Consider the following 14,007-nt stretch of genomic DNA (forward strand, 5'->3'; position numbering starts at 1 on the left):
AAAGATTCATCGCTTGGATAACTTATAATGTAGTGAGCAAGACAGACCTGGCTTCACCATTAAGTGTAATGTGTTAACGATTACAAAGCCTTTTCCTGCACTCTGTGGGTTCCCATGGTTAGTGGGAGAAAATTCCTATTTCCGTTGATTACATGGTTTGCCTATGGAGTTCATTCTGAAATGTTTCCTTGGCAGCCCAATACTGAAGACTGCCCACACATTAAGATACATTTGACTGTTCAGGGGGAAATGATTTGGTGATGTATATATCTCCTGGGCCCTTATTTTTATTAGACTGAGTTCATTGGCCTTTGATTCAACAAACATTTGTTGAGCTCTTTGTGTAGCCAAGTCTGCAGTTGTTAGTAGCAGTGTACTGTGATAAGTCCCAAGAAAGTGAAAAGTGTCAGTCGCTCAGCTGTATCCAGCTCTTTGTGACTCCATGGACTGCAGTCTGCCAGGCTCTTATGTCCAGGGGATTTCCTAGGCAAGAATACTGGAGTGGGTAGCCATTCTCTTCTCCAGGGGAATATTCTTGACCCAGGGATGGAACCCAAGTCTTCTGCACTGCAGGCGGATTCTTTATCACTGAGACACCAGTATTCATTGAGCATTCAGAGATAGCAAAGTCTGGGATTGTTAGTAGCAGTGAATAGCATTGTGTTACAGAAAGGGCAGGTACAAAAAGGAAAGATTATAAATAGCCTGGGTTGGAAAAAGTGGTCTTTGAACAGTGTCATAAAAGATTAGCAGAAATGGGTGAATGAACAATCAAATTATCAACAACCCAAGTTAATCACATTTGAATTGAGACTGCACTGTGGCAAACTCTGGGACAAATTATCCTCATGAATAAGGACTGATTGCATAACCATAGTAATGAAAAGTGTTTTCTTCTTTTGACCGTAATTAAACTTTCATTTAATTGCTTTCTTCTGTTGACTCAAATTAAATTTGCTTAATTATTACAGGTTTTATTCTGGTCAATAAAAACATGGTAAATCATCAAATTTTTTATTTGTCATTGACAGTTCAATATAAATTAAGTAAAATATTAATTCAGTTCTGTACTATTATCAAAAGTTTTCCAATTTTTCCATAAAATGACCATATCTAAATATATAGTATAATGGTCAAAACAAGTTCAACAAAAGATTACTTACAAATATGAGAAGACTATGGTCCTATGACTCTTTTCTCCACCAAAGTGAACTAGTCCAAGAAAATCACAAACTCTACTAAAAGAATGTACTCCAAGCAAGTGATGGAAGATGTTTGTGTTCCAATTTCTCAGACTTCCATTACTTTGGATAAACATTCTTCAAGTAAACTATACAGCAGACATTTTAATCTTGTCATGGTAATATAAGGAAATGCCCTGAAAGAGTTTTAAAATGACCATAATTACCAATACCAATCCTTAAGATAATTTTGCTGAATAAAGAATTGGAGCGGGTCGGGGACTGTTTTTGCTTTTCTGCCACATAGGTTGACGGATGCTTGTTAAAACAGTGCCTTATCATGCTTGAACACAGGGTGCTGCTAAGTAGTTACCCTCAATTCTTCTATTGCTGGATTTTACCATCTTTAGCTGTGCATTAAAAAAAAAAAATAAACACCTTTTTCTAGCCCCTTCATTGCCTTTGCATGCATTACCTTCCAGGATTCTGCTCTTTTTTGGACTTCTCCCCTGCTACCCATGTGCTTCTTGGGTAGAGATCATTTCCTATTTGTATCAAAGGCTGAGTGACACAGGTCTGCTCTGTCTCTGATTATTTATCGGCACTAGGGTGCAGTTTAATACTCTTCCTTTGTGACTATTTTGAATACTCCCAACTGCTTAAACACACAAGAACACACACAAAGATATACTCAGGGACAATCATTAAATAGCCTTCCTCTTCTGGTTTTCTAAGAGAAACTAAGGCACAAAGAGGAAGCCTCCATGAATCAGGGTCAGTAAGTGAAGTCAAGTGGCCTATCTTTTCAAACTGCTTTTTCCACTACCTTCTTGCTGATTTGAGAAACAGCAGAAAAATGAATGACAGTTTAAATTTGATGTTTATTTCTGCCTTTCCGCAAATCTCTGCCATCCAGTAAACTCCACTTTCTTAGAAAAGGAAGTTCTTCTGTGATCTAGGCATGGGAAAGTGTTTTAGCAGCAGTGGCTTTGGGTTGTCAGAGATAAAGCCGTGCCACAATCCAGATTCAGTGAAGAGCTGAAAGAATTCAGATATTGGTGCCATGGTGGTTTTCTTAAGAGAAGAAGGACAAACCCTGCCCTTGAGCCAAGCCACTGGGACTCCTAGAGTTTAGCTGAGGCTAAATCATGCCTCCCCTTGAAGGTTGTTTGGTTCAGAAGAACTACATTGTGGACAAAGAGGATAGAAACTAATCCAAAGTGCCATCAATCAACCTCTGCCACAGCTTAGGTTCCCCTCGGTAAGAGGCTTCAGAAGGAAAAGATGAGCTTGGAGGTCACCTGAGGGTCTACTTAGCCTATATTATCTCTAGTAACGGGCAGTAATAGGAGCAAAATAACCTGGACAAATGCAAGGTGTTTGGATGAATCCGGCAGTGTACACTGGGCTTTTGTCAGGCATCAAACAGGCAAGGTTGGAAGGTGTGCTTTGTGCTCAAGGTTTTGGCCATCCTGAAGGAGAATCATTTTGGCGGGGCGTGCTAAGTAGTCTACTTCAGGCTTCTCTTGGGTCCAGCTGCCATCATCAGCCAGTCCACAGGGATGCCCAGCAGGTCACAGCTGACGTCCCACAGCCGCCTTGCTACTGTCTCATTACGAGCCTGTGCAGAGACCCATGCCACATGGCAGTCACTGGAAGGAAAAGAGAGAGGCTTAGCACACAGGGTTAAGAATGCAGTCTGCCCTCCGCCTGGCATAAGGAACACGACAGAAAAATAACCCGGGGATGACATGTGTTCTGGGTGCTTCGCAGGACCAGTGTTTGTCCTATCTCTTCATTCTCCAGTCTTTACCCCAGAGAAAAATGGGGCCAGAACCATTTTGGAGCTCACTAGACCACCTGGGATCAGAATGTTTGTTTGATATATAATATACATCATTTAGTCTTTATATACCCCTTGTGTGTGTGTATATATATAAATATTTAATTATAATATCAGTGCCTGGCTGATACCTGTGTATATCCATCTTGTTAAAATATGTATGTAAGGTCAACTCTGTAAGAAGTTGTATGGTGTCATGTGGCTGAGATACTACATTGCTCATAGATGCTTGGAGTGATTGAAAAAGTGCTTTTTCTTTCAGCAGTGTACCTACAGTTAAAAGTGTTTTTAAACTCAAAGAACAAGTAAAGTCAGCTTCATAACCAACAAAAGATGATAGGAGAAAAGAAACGGTAACGCAGGGATTTCCCTAGTGGTTCAGTGGTTAAGACACTGCCTTCCAACGAGGTGCAGGTTTGATCCCTGGTTGGAGAGTTAAGATCCCACATGCCTCATTGCCAAAAAAAAACAAAACAAAAACAGAAGCAATATTGTAACAAATTCAAAATGACTGTTAAAATGGTCCACATTAAAAAAAAATCGTAAAAAAAGAAATGGTAATAAGGTCCCATCTGTTTCATATACCTTCTCTTCACTGTTATAATTCCAATTATTTTAAGTCCCCATTAAATAGAGGAGAGATATCCCAACTCTTTACTGACCAAAAAAGTTTCTCAAGAATAATTCCTTTACTCATTTTTGTATTCTCTGCATCTAGTACACAGCAGGGATTCAATGAAGGGTTATTTTTTAAATGATTGACTAAAGGGAATCACGATCTTTGAAGTCATGTGAGAAACAATTTTTAAGACTATACCGTTTTGGGGGCTCCCCTGGCGGCTCCACAGTAAAGGATCTGGCCTGCCAATGTAGGAGACATAGGCTCAATCCCTGGTCTGCGAAGATTTCACATGCTGCGGGGCAACTAACACTGTGCGTCAGTACTACTGAGCCTGCGCTCTAGAGCCCAGGACCCTCGACTATTGAGCCCGCTTGCCGCAACTACGGAACCCGCTTGCCCTAGAGCGCGCAGACTCCGCAGCAAGAGAAGCCACTGCAAAGAGAAGCCCACGCATCGCAACTAAAGAGTAGCCCCAGCTCGCTGAAACTAGAGAAAAACCCCTGAAGCACAGCCTAAAATAAATAAAATTACTAAAAAAAACACACTATACTATTTCAGGACTTTCCTAGTGGTCCAGTGGTTAAGAATCTGCCTGCCAGTTGAGGTGACATGAGTTCTATCCCTGGTCCAGGAAAATCCCACTTGCTCCAGGGCAACTGAGCCCATGTTTCACAACTACTAAAGACCTCATGCCTGGAGCCTGGGCGCCACAACAATGAGAAGCCCAGGCTTCGCAATGAAGAGTAGCCCTTGCTTGCCGCAACTGGAGAAAGCCTGTACATAGCAATGAAGACCCAGTGCAGCCCCCCACCAAAATAAATAAATAAATATATATATATTTTAAAGGGTATAGTGTATCAGACAAATCCAAATAATTTCCTACAGGCAATAAAATTCCATTTTCAAAAACAGACACATTCGTACCTGAAATGATTTCCGCTGAGAACTTCTAGACCCTCCGTTAAGGCACAGTATAGGCTGGTCTGGGCTCCCTGCTGAGGGGTCTTGATGAAGAAGGAGAAAATCCACCAGATCCATCTCATGAGGGCTGAGTGCCGAACCAGTTCAGAGTTGACTGTGCCAGGGTGCACAGAGTACACCGTGACGCCAGAGCCTGATGCTAGGAAGCCATATAGAAAGGGGAAGACAGGACTTGATGATGCCGAATGGCCAAAGAGGGCAGGAGACATGAACGGACATTTGCCTGCTGTGGACTCTGTTCTCCTGATGCTGCCACAACCACTCCTCACAGTAATGTACACCTGCACTTCACGGATTACCATTCAGGCTCAGCGTGGCTATTAACTGTCAGGAAGCAGCAGAGCCAGGACCCACTCAGAAGCACTTGACATTGTTGGTCACTGCCTTTCTAAAGCTGCCTTTTCACTGATGGTGGTAAATCTCCAGTACTATATGGAAAGATCTCTAAAATACTATGTTAGAATTTCAGTTCCTTATGTATGGTATAGACACAGTTAAACGCACAAGAAAATAATTGGAGAGGTGCACGTCAAGTTGTTGACAGTGGTTTCTTGGGGCAGGCAGTGGAGGGGAAACAGAAGAGGGACAGAGAAGAGTAAGTGAAGGGTGGTTTTCATTTCTAACACTGTATACTTCCATATTATTGGAACATTTTTTCACAGTGAAAATTATTCATGCATTACTAGATTCGTTTTACATGGCACAGCTGGATTAAAACTTGTTAATTATTTCTCTCTCCTGTTGGATGTGAACCACTCCACCCCCAGCCCCTAATCCAGGGTGTAGAATAACATGGGCCCTGAATACATGGCTATTGAATGGCTGAATGAATGACTCTTCATCATGCCCAGGTTTCTTTCTTTGTATCACAGCTTATTTCCCACCTAACCCTCATCCATCAGGTGTCCTTACTTGTGTATCCTCTTGCTCTTGTCTGATCCTGACAGCTGGACCCATCTCTGCACTTCTAGGCCCCCCTAGCACCCTGACCAACTTTTGGTTGATTTTCACCACCCAGTTCTCCTGATCCATCTATAGCTGATAAAGGATATCACGCCCTAGGCATAGACTTTCCTCCCCATCTCACAGCTGTTCATGTGGTTTGACACTTCTGTTCCAGTAAGGAAGCGCCGGTGTCTGATTCCTTCTGCCTGATCTGCTTGCCGCAAGTCTAAGCACTTTTAATTGTCCACATTGGATTTCCTTACTCTTTATTGGAAATCCAGAGTAGACTGTGCTAAGGACCTCTGGTTGTGTCTGGAGACTCCCTTCCTCAAGCATACATTTCCCTTTTATTTGAACCTTTGCTGTTAGGTTTGAACCCTCACCCTCTATAGTCCCAGGACCTGTTTTATCCTAGTGTTTGTAGCCAGTGCCAGTTTTGGTCCCTCCATTCTATCTAGAAGTCAAAAACCTTGACTTGCTCATGAGGCTTAAATTAATCATGACAATAACCCATGAAGCAGTCCCAATTTACATATGAGGAATTAAGTCTTGAAAAGTTAAGCAACTTGCTGCAGGTCGTGCAGCTAGTAAATACCAAAGCCAAGCTTTCAGAACTCCCTCATCACCTCCAACGTTCATTTGTGGGCTGTTTATTAAAACCATACCCAAGCAGAGCCATGAAAGCAGATGCTGTCCATCAGATGGGCTCCAGAAAACAGCTCTGATTCCTGTGACTTTTAGCTACTTCCCATTGACCCATGTCTCCATACTCACTACTTTTAAGCCTACCTTTTAGCCTGCGGGCCAGTTCCTGGGTGAAGAGAATGTTGGCTAATTTGCTGTGACAGTAGGCCAGACCTGATTGGTAGAACTTCTCGCCCTGCAGGTTATGGAAGTGGATCCTTCCCAGGTGATGTGCTAAGGAAGACACATTCACCACCCTCGATGGTGCTGATTCCTTCAGCTTTTCTAGCAACAGATGGGTCAGGAGGAAGTGACCTATGAGAAAAAGAATTAACAGATTTCAGGGCCAATGTGGGGGTAAAGGAGTAGTGGTGAGCCAGGCTCCGCTATGGGAGACAGAGAATCCAATAATAAAGCCTTTTGCTTCATTAATTCATTAGTAACTACAGAACAAGTTCAATGAGAGTTTAGGGACATAGGAACAGCCCAAGACATGCGACATCCTTCTATGATAGAGGTCTAGATTATGTGAATATGAATTCTCCAGGCCAGAATACTGGAGTGGGTAGCAGTTCCCTTTTCCAGGGGATCTTCCCAACCCAGGGGTCAAACCCAGGTATCCTGCACTGCAGGCAGTCTTTACCAGCTGAGCTACCAGGGAAGCCCTCATGAATCTGAAGTCATACCTTATTCCAACTTTGAATAACATCACTGTTGCCGGGAGGAAGCCAATTCTGACCCCATGATGGAACTGTTTCTTTGATTAGCTCTTTGCTGCTTTTGTTACTAAAATCATACAGAATGGTTTGCCTCAGAGAATCCTGCCCCTCTGCCTGGCTGCTAAACTAAAAGTGCCTTTGTTTAGAACCCTGTCCCCCTGTGGATGGCAGGAAGGGAGAAATTAACACATCCCATGCCTGAGGCTTGCCATTCCAGCAGATGTTGGCAAGATTAACGGTCTTTTTACTTTGCTTCCTTACCTATCCCCATCTCTGATCTATAATAGAACCTGGCATCCAGAACCTGATAAGATGGTTACTTTGAGGTGCTAGCCTGCCACCTTCTCAGTCTGCCTGTTTCCTTCTTAAAGTCTCTTCCTTGCCTCAACACTGCGCCTCTCGGATTCATTGGCCTGTCGTGCAGTGAGCAGAGTAAGCTTGGACTCGGTAACAACTGTTTAAGAGCCAATGGCCTCCATTTGATGCTGCCACAAGGGTGGCTACAAAGAAAGCAACATAGCACCGACTCCAATTAGGTTAAATTAAACTGAATGTGAAACACAGATTAAAAAATGGGGGGAACCTCAAGGGAGCCTGAGTGTTCTGGCAGGACCATAGTATTTATTAAATTAATGTATTTATGGTCTGTTATGGCCCAGCGGTCCATTCACACCACAAGGAAGGCACCATATGACCCTAAGATTTCCAATGAGAATTTAACTTTCCCTTTAGCTTTGTGATGAGACAAGATTTCTTACCTAAGTGGTTGACTCCCATATGCATCTCAAAGCCATCTGCTGTTTTGGAGTAGGGACACATCATCACTCCTGCGTTGTTGATCAAAATGTGGAGATGCTTTTCCTCTGCGGGAAGAGGAGATGGAGCGTGCACGTGGTCAGCCACAGCTGTTATGTCTTCAAAATCTGCCCTGCACCCACGCTTTGAAAAGGGGGATGCATGGCTTCAATCTTTCCTCTATTTTCCCTTCATATTTATTTGGTATTGTTTTTCATTTTAAGATCCTAGTTGAATCCTACATACTCTTACTACAGGGAAAAATTCCACATGACATGACCAAATGGCCTTTCTAATCTTTCCAATTCAGGACCTACTGACTCATTGGTTTTGGGAAGTGTTCTATCTCTCCCAATAGAAAGACCTCCCCAGCTGAATGAGAAATTCCAAAACAAGAGAAAAACAGGATGTTTGGTACGCCTCCCTGCCACTTGGTTTCAGGCCCCTAAAGAAACACTGATTTCACCTCTGTTTCAACTGCCAATGCTCTTATGATTTCTTTTTTCATACCATTTGTAATTTTTGTCTAAAAGCATGTATCAGTGGAAGTTTTCCTTGGGAGGCCGAGATCCCTGGGTTATAAGGGAAAAAGTCTACAGAGTGCTCTGGGACTTGCTTTCGATATGACACTACAGGGTTCTATGCTAATTTCTCAGCTTAAGTTTCTCGCATCAGTTAGTGATGTGAATGAAATTCCCCCCGCCCCCATATATGATGTCAGCCTGAAGTTCTAATTTCTTGCAGATGACCTTTTATTCACCCACCCCCTTGGGAGATGATAGGCTTCTTTATCATATCCTTGAGCAGCTGGGCTGGGTTTTTTTTTTTCTAAGCCCCTGTACCATGGACCAGATGACTTTTTGTGGATCCCAGCCTGACGTGGAGCCTCAGGTACAGCAACCCAGCCCTCAACGTCCTAAGGCCTCATCTCTTATCTCTATATGGATATTTGGACTCCAGACCTTAAAGCCCAGATGGAGTACTGATACACATATGAGATTTTTGGCTTTAGTTCTTACACACTACTATGACATTTTGGGGTGAATTTTATTTATTTATTTATTTTTGGCTCTGCTGGGTCTTCGTTGTTGCGTGTAGGCTTTCTCTAGTTGTGGCAAGAGGGGGCTACTCTTGTGGAGACCGAGCTCTAGGAAGGCGTGGCTCACAGGCTTAGTTGCCCCGAGGCATGCAGGATCCTCCTGGACCAGGGATCGAACCTGTGTCCCCTACACTGGCAGGTTGATTCCTAACCACTGGACCACTGAGGCAGTCTGCTATGACTTCTCAAAGTCACTTTTTTCCCTGCCTCTTGAGGATTTCCCTTTGTTACTAATGAGTTCCACTATGAATCCAAAAGTTTTGGTTGTATCTTGTCTAGCATTTCTAGATGTCAGAGAGGGAGAGAAATCTTTTCCTTTTAGCTAAGTCTTCCATGTTGATTGCAAGACCCACAGCATAGTCCCTAGTTGGACACCTACCTTCTAAGAAGCGCTTAGCAAAGGCTCGAATAGATTTAGTATCAGCCAAGTCCAGTTTCCGCACCAACACTTGCTGGTTCCCTGTCATCATCTGGATTTCTCTGGCCACCAATTCCCCCTTTTGCACGTCCCGGCAAGCTAAATACACCCGGGCTCCTGTCAACCAACATATAAGAGAGACAAACTGTTGGCTCTGTTTTTGAGTGAGCATCAAAGACTTAATTCTAATGTTAAATATTATTTTCTACTGTTTGTTTCTAAAAAGGGATTACCCCTACTCCACAAAGAGGTATCTGATGAATAAATCAGGAAAGGAAAATAAATAAACACTTTTCGTTATATCCGTTATATGTAGAACATGTACAACATTCAGATCAGCAGATCAGTGGGGCCCTTCAAATGTTCTTGAATTCCAAGCCTGGGAGGAAATAATGAAAATGGTCATCATGGCAAGGGATAAAACAACAGTAGCAGCAGGAGACCTAAAGAGAAGTTTCTCCAAAGAAGACAGAGGGCCAACAGGCACATGAAAAGATGTTCAACACTGTTGATTATTAGAAATGCAAATCGAAACTACAATGAGATTATCACCTCATACCAGTCAGGATGGGCATTATTAAAAGTCTACAAATAACAAAAGCTGGAGAGGGTATGGAGAAAAGGGAACACTTCTATGCTGTTGGTGGGAATATAAGTTGGTGCAGCCACTATAGAAAACAGTCCTCAGAAAACGGAAATATAGAATTACCATATGAACCAGAAATCTACTCCTAGGCATATATTTTGACAAAACTATAATTCCCAAAGATACACGCACCTTTGTTTCATAGCAGCACTATTCACAAAAGCCAAGATAAGGAAAAACCCAAATGTCCACTGACAGATGAATGGATAAAAAAAATATGGTACATATACACAATGGAATTCTACTCAGCCGTAAAAAAGAATGAAATAATGCCATTTGCAGCAATATGGATGGAACTAGAGATTCTCATACTAAGTGAAGTGAAGTCAGAAAGGGAAAGACAAATACCATATGATATCACTTACATGTCGAATCTAAAATATGACACAAATGAAGCTGTCTGCAAAACAGAAACAGCCTCACAGACACAGAGAACAGACTTGTAGTTGCCAAGGTAGAGAAGGGAGGAGGTAGCATGCATTGGGAGTTAGGGGCTGGCAGATGAAAACTATTACATATAGAATGGATAAACAACAAGGTCCTACTGTATAGCACAAGGAACTATATTCAATATCCTGACATAAACCATAATGGAAAAGAATATAAAAAAGAATGTATGTATAACTGAATCACTTTGCTGTACACAAAGTGATTAACACAAATAAACACAACATTGTAAAATCAACTATAAGGGTGTTAGTCATTCAGTTGTGTCTGACTCTTTGAGACGCCATGGACTGTAGACCGCCAGGCTCCTCTGTCCATGGGATTCTCCAGGCATGAATAGTGGAGTGGGTAGCCATCCCCTTCTCCAGGGGATCTTCCTGACCCAGGGACTGAACCTGGGTTTCCTGCATTGCAGGCAGATTCTTAACCACCTGAGCCACCAGGGAAGCCCCAAATCAACTATACTTCAATTAAAAACAAACAAACAAACAAACTAGTAGCGGGAGGGAACTAAAAGCAGATAGACTTGCCTCTTCGAGCCAGCTCTTTGGCGGTCTCCTTCCCGATGCCTGTGTTGGCTCCAGTGACCACAGCCACTTTTCCAGGAAGCTGGATGGTTGATGTACAAACCCCGCTGTACAGCATCTTCCTGCAGACAGAGGAGTTATCAGTTCTTCATTTTCTTTGCCTTAGCCAGAGGCTCCTGCAATACCCCCTTATCTACACATCCCAAGGCTGACGGCTGTCCTTTTACAGACTGAAGGAAGACTGGAGGAAAGAAAACAAAAGTTTTCTGCTCTTAAGATTTTCTTGCTCAAATTTTTTCTGCTCTTGCTTAAGGACAGAAATGATTCTATTGTAAGGGCAACTTTTAACTTTAGCTCCTTGCAATATGATGAATATTTGAGCTCTTGGTGGAGCTCTTCCTTGGGCTGAGGAAATCACAAGACTCAGCCTAGAAAAAGAAAGAACTGGTTCCCTGATGTTAATCGGTCGATAAAACGGGCATTTTATGGCCTTTATGGTTGAATAAAACAGCTTACCCAACAAAAAAAGTTAAAAATTATGAAAGCTTGTCAACCTGGGACAAAGTGAAAGCAATCACCCTCCTCCCCGCCCCCCAGCTCCCTACACATGAACAGTTAAAAATAAGGCAAAACATGAAGTAAATAAGTACAGAGCAGAACTTGAGATTCCAGTCCTGGTTTAATCAGTACAAGTCCTTCTTCCTAAGCAATACACTACCCTACTTCTCCGAAGGAATGAATGCATAAACAGGTATTAGGTCTTAGATTGTCCTTTACCCTGCAAAGCCTGGGGACTCAATTTAAAAGAAATCAGTTGACTGGGATACGCATTTTTTAATTTAAATGTTTCACTGAAAATTGCAAAGCACACACTGCTAGCCACTCAAGTTCCTGCTTAGAACAAACAGGCCAATAAGGAAGCAAGATGCCCACCAGCGGGTATCTTTCTCCTCAGACAATCCTCCCGGCTCAGTTTTCCCACGTTCGTTCCGCTCCTCCTCCAGGAGCAACCACGAGGACCTCAACCCAGCTGTTCCTTCTCCTTAACCAGCAGGAAAGAGACAACCAGCTACCAAAGTCCAGCTCTGGTCCAGGCCCCATGACCTAGCTTGGTAAGTTGGGAACATGACCCTTGGGGTATAACTTTGATTAGAAAAATCTCTTTGTGGCATGAGCAGTATTTTCAGTTCAGTTCAGTCGCTCAGTCGTGTCCGACTGTTTGCGACCCCATGGACTGCAGCACGCCAGGTTCAACGTTTCACTGAGATTCTGTGCGGATCAGAGGATGTTGCGGCGGAAAAGAGAAAAAGCAGCGTATTCATCCGAGTATCGCACTCGTGTGAGCTTCTAGAGGTGGGAGCGCGGCGAGTTCAGAGGAGGAACAACAAAACTGGAGAATCGGCTCGAGCGAGGAGAGGAACGAAGAGGGAGTGAATGTGTAAGAAACGGCGGAGGGTGATCTAGCGCGCCTTCCAGTTCCACTCGGACCTTCCACGCCACCCAATCCCTACCGAGGGAAGGAGTGTTCTCCGCAGTCACAGGTCCACCGTCACTACTGGTGACTTACTCAGAACCAATCAGCAGGCTGCCTGTCCGGCAACTCGCTGCTGATTCTCTGGGGCACTAAGCCAGCCATTGGCTGATTATCACCTGGTGAAGAGACCACGACCCTCAACTTCTCCCCTTCACCCCAAAACCCCAGGGCAAGACTCGGGACCGCCCTCCCCCACGCCGCCCCACCCCTTACTTATGCTGCTAAGGCATGTTAGAAGGCAAGAGTGATGAAACCCTCTCATTTCTCTCCTTTACAGCATCTGCCCAGAGGAAAAGCCAATCCAACAGCAACAAGAGAGCAAACAGTGGGCTGCACTGGGTAGAGAGGACTGGGTAGTCAAGACTGGCATCGAGGAAACAAAGAGGGTGCTCCGGCTGCAGCCTCTTCCCACCACCTGGGGGTCTCCCGATCTCGCCCTCCTCTCCCCTGGCAGCTGGACCTCCTCCGACCCACCGAACATCCCCTACCTGGAGCCCCGCAGGGAGTCTTCCTGTCCTCCTTTTGAAGCTCAGAGCTTCGATGAGGAGGTATGTCTCCCCTCGCCCTGCTCCCCGCAGATTTCTCTAAGAGGAAGGCAGTACATTTGCACAGACCTGATTTGGGGTGCAGCGATGTACAGGAGAAAGGGGAGAAGGAGGAGCAGGAGCAGGACCCCAACCATCTCGCCGGGAGGCAGGTGCGGCTGCCGGAGCAGCAGCGAGATGCCCCAACTGTGCTCGCCGACTGCGGCCTCGCCTCCAAGCCACGCCCTGGTAAACTACGGCAACCCGGGGAGTAGAGCCTTCTGGGAAATGTAGTCCGAAGCTTGGCATGTGCGCTCCCAATTCCCAGACTCGGAGAGAAGCTGAATCTTGCCCCAGATACGCAAGGACTCCCCAACCGGCTAGGATCTAGGACCTTTGGGATCATCCAACCAGCTCTCCCATGGCCCCTCTGGCCACCGTGAAATCTCCCCAGTCCTCCCTACGCTGGTGCCCAAGTCCAGACCCTGGTTCACCGGTTTCCCTAATTATGGTTAGTCGGTTACCGCATGTTTCTTCTAGAGGTCAAATACTGGCGTCAGGAAAATGTTCTAATAAGGCTGATTACACGGGAGAGGAGCGGTTGGAGTCTGACAGTTGGATGGGGGTGGGGGGTGGGGGTAGAAATTCTTTAGGGATTCCTTCACCCAAAGGAGCAGAAGCAATCCGTCCCTGAAGACATTACAGTAGAATCACTTCGTGTCTTTTGAATTATAATGAAATAAAAACATATCATGAAATAGAAAGTATAATTTTCCTGGTGTTTGAGTGTTAACTGAAGATAGAATGTAGTTCTCTTGAAGACTGGGGTTAGTTATTTTAACTCCCAGGGTAGCAGTGGATATCTCAGATTAGCACAGTTGGTTTTGCCTGCTTGGGAAAGTATTTAATCCTGTCTTGCATAAAGCTGTGGAAATTCTCTGGGAACAAGCAGGTTCCCTGATCAGTCAGTCCTTTTAGCTCTGCTATCTGAGGGCTTTCTTATTTCCAGAGAATGAATGTTTTCAGATGGGAAATGTTTTAA

The 14,007-nt window shown here is 44.2% G+C and overlaps 1 protein-coding gene across 1 annotated transcript; it reads right to left on the reverse strand.

Moving 5' to 3' along the window:
• Positions 1-1,075: 1,075 nt before the first annotated feature.
• On the reverse strand, positions 1,076-13,182 carry RDH11 (retinol dehydrogenase 11). Its single transcript, XM_052646613.1, has 7 exons — positions 13,056-13,182; positions 10,911-11,029; positions 9,249-9,404; positions 7,734-7,838; positions 6,362-6,571; positions 4,571-4,766; positions 1,076-2,833 (listed from the first exon to the last, which is right to left on the reverse strand). Exons 1-7 carry the CDS (start codon positions 13,121-13,123, stop codon positions 2,692-2,694), a joined length of 996 nt encoding a protein of 331 aa, XP_052502573.1. The 5' UTR covers positions 13,124-13,182; the 3' UTR covers positions 1,076-2,691.
• Between the last annotated feature and the right edge of the window lie 825 nt (positions 13,183-14,007).

This window comes from Budorcas taxicolor, chromosome 10 (assembly GCF_023091745.1).
Source record: "Budorcas taxicolor isolate Tak-1 chromosome 10, Takin1.1, whole genome shotgun sequence".
Classification (NCBI taxonomy): Eukaryota; Metazoa; Chordata; class Mammalia; order Artiodactyla; family Bovidae; genus Budorcas; species Budorcas taxicolor.